The sequence below is a fragment of the Rhincodon typus genome, chromosome 40 (assembly GCF_021869965.1).
Source record: "Rhincodon typus isolate 14 chromosome 40, sRhiTyp1.1, whole genome shotgun sequence".
NCBI lineage: Eukaryota > Metazoa > Chordata > Chondrichthyes > Orectolobiformes > Rhincodontidae > Rhincodon > Rhincodon typus.
The window spans coordinates 4,242,269-4,242,672 of record NC_063371.1 but is presented as its reverse complement, the minus strand read 5'-3'; the positions used below and the strand labels follow the sequence as shown (position 1 = coordinate 4,242,672).

The 404-nt window shown below is 48.0% G+C and overlaps 1 protein-coding gene across 1 annotated transcript in view; it reads left to right on the top strand.

Moving 5' to 3' along the window:
- The window catches only part of LOC109918792 (hexokinase-2-like), a 24,961-nt gene that overhangs the window by 13,263 nt on the left and 11,294 nt on the right, over window positions 1–404 (top strand). The window contains exon 8 of the mRNA XM_048618501.1: window positions 161–316. Within this exon, the coding sequence (XP_048474458.1) occupies window positions 161–316 (156 nt within the window). The remainder of the gene's footprint in view (window positions 1–160; window positions 317–404) is intronic.

Here is a 404-nt window from a genome sequence, read left to right as displayed (position 1 = left end):
TTTTTTTGGTCTTGTGCCAACCGGTCCTGTGCTTCGCGTGTGTGGCATTAGCGCCCTGGTATAGTGGGCTTGGAAACGCTTGGATTGGAATCGGGAGCACCGATCGATTTAGCCTCCGGGATTCGCGTCAACTTGTTTGTATTGTTTTTTGATATAAAAGGTTCGAGAAGCTGATTAGCGGAATGTACATGGGGGAGCTTGTTCGAATTATCCTCGTCCAAATGGCCAAAGATGGTCTGTTATTCGCAGGGAAACTTTCACCTCAGCTGCTCATCAAAGGCCACTTTGAGACCAGATACGTGTCAGCAATCGAGAAGTGAGTACGACGTGGATCTGAAACGATGGGGTGAAATACCCGCAGGTGTTGGGAGGCTGAAATTGACACAAGAATTCCTGGAGAATCT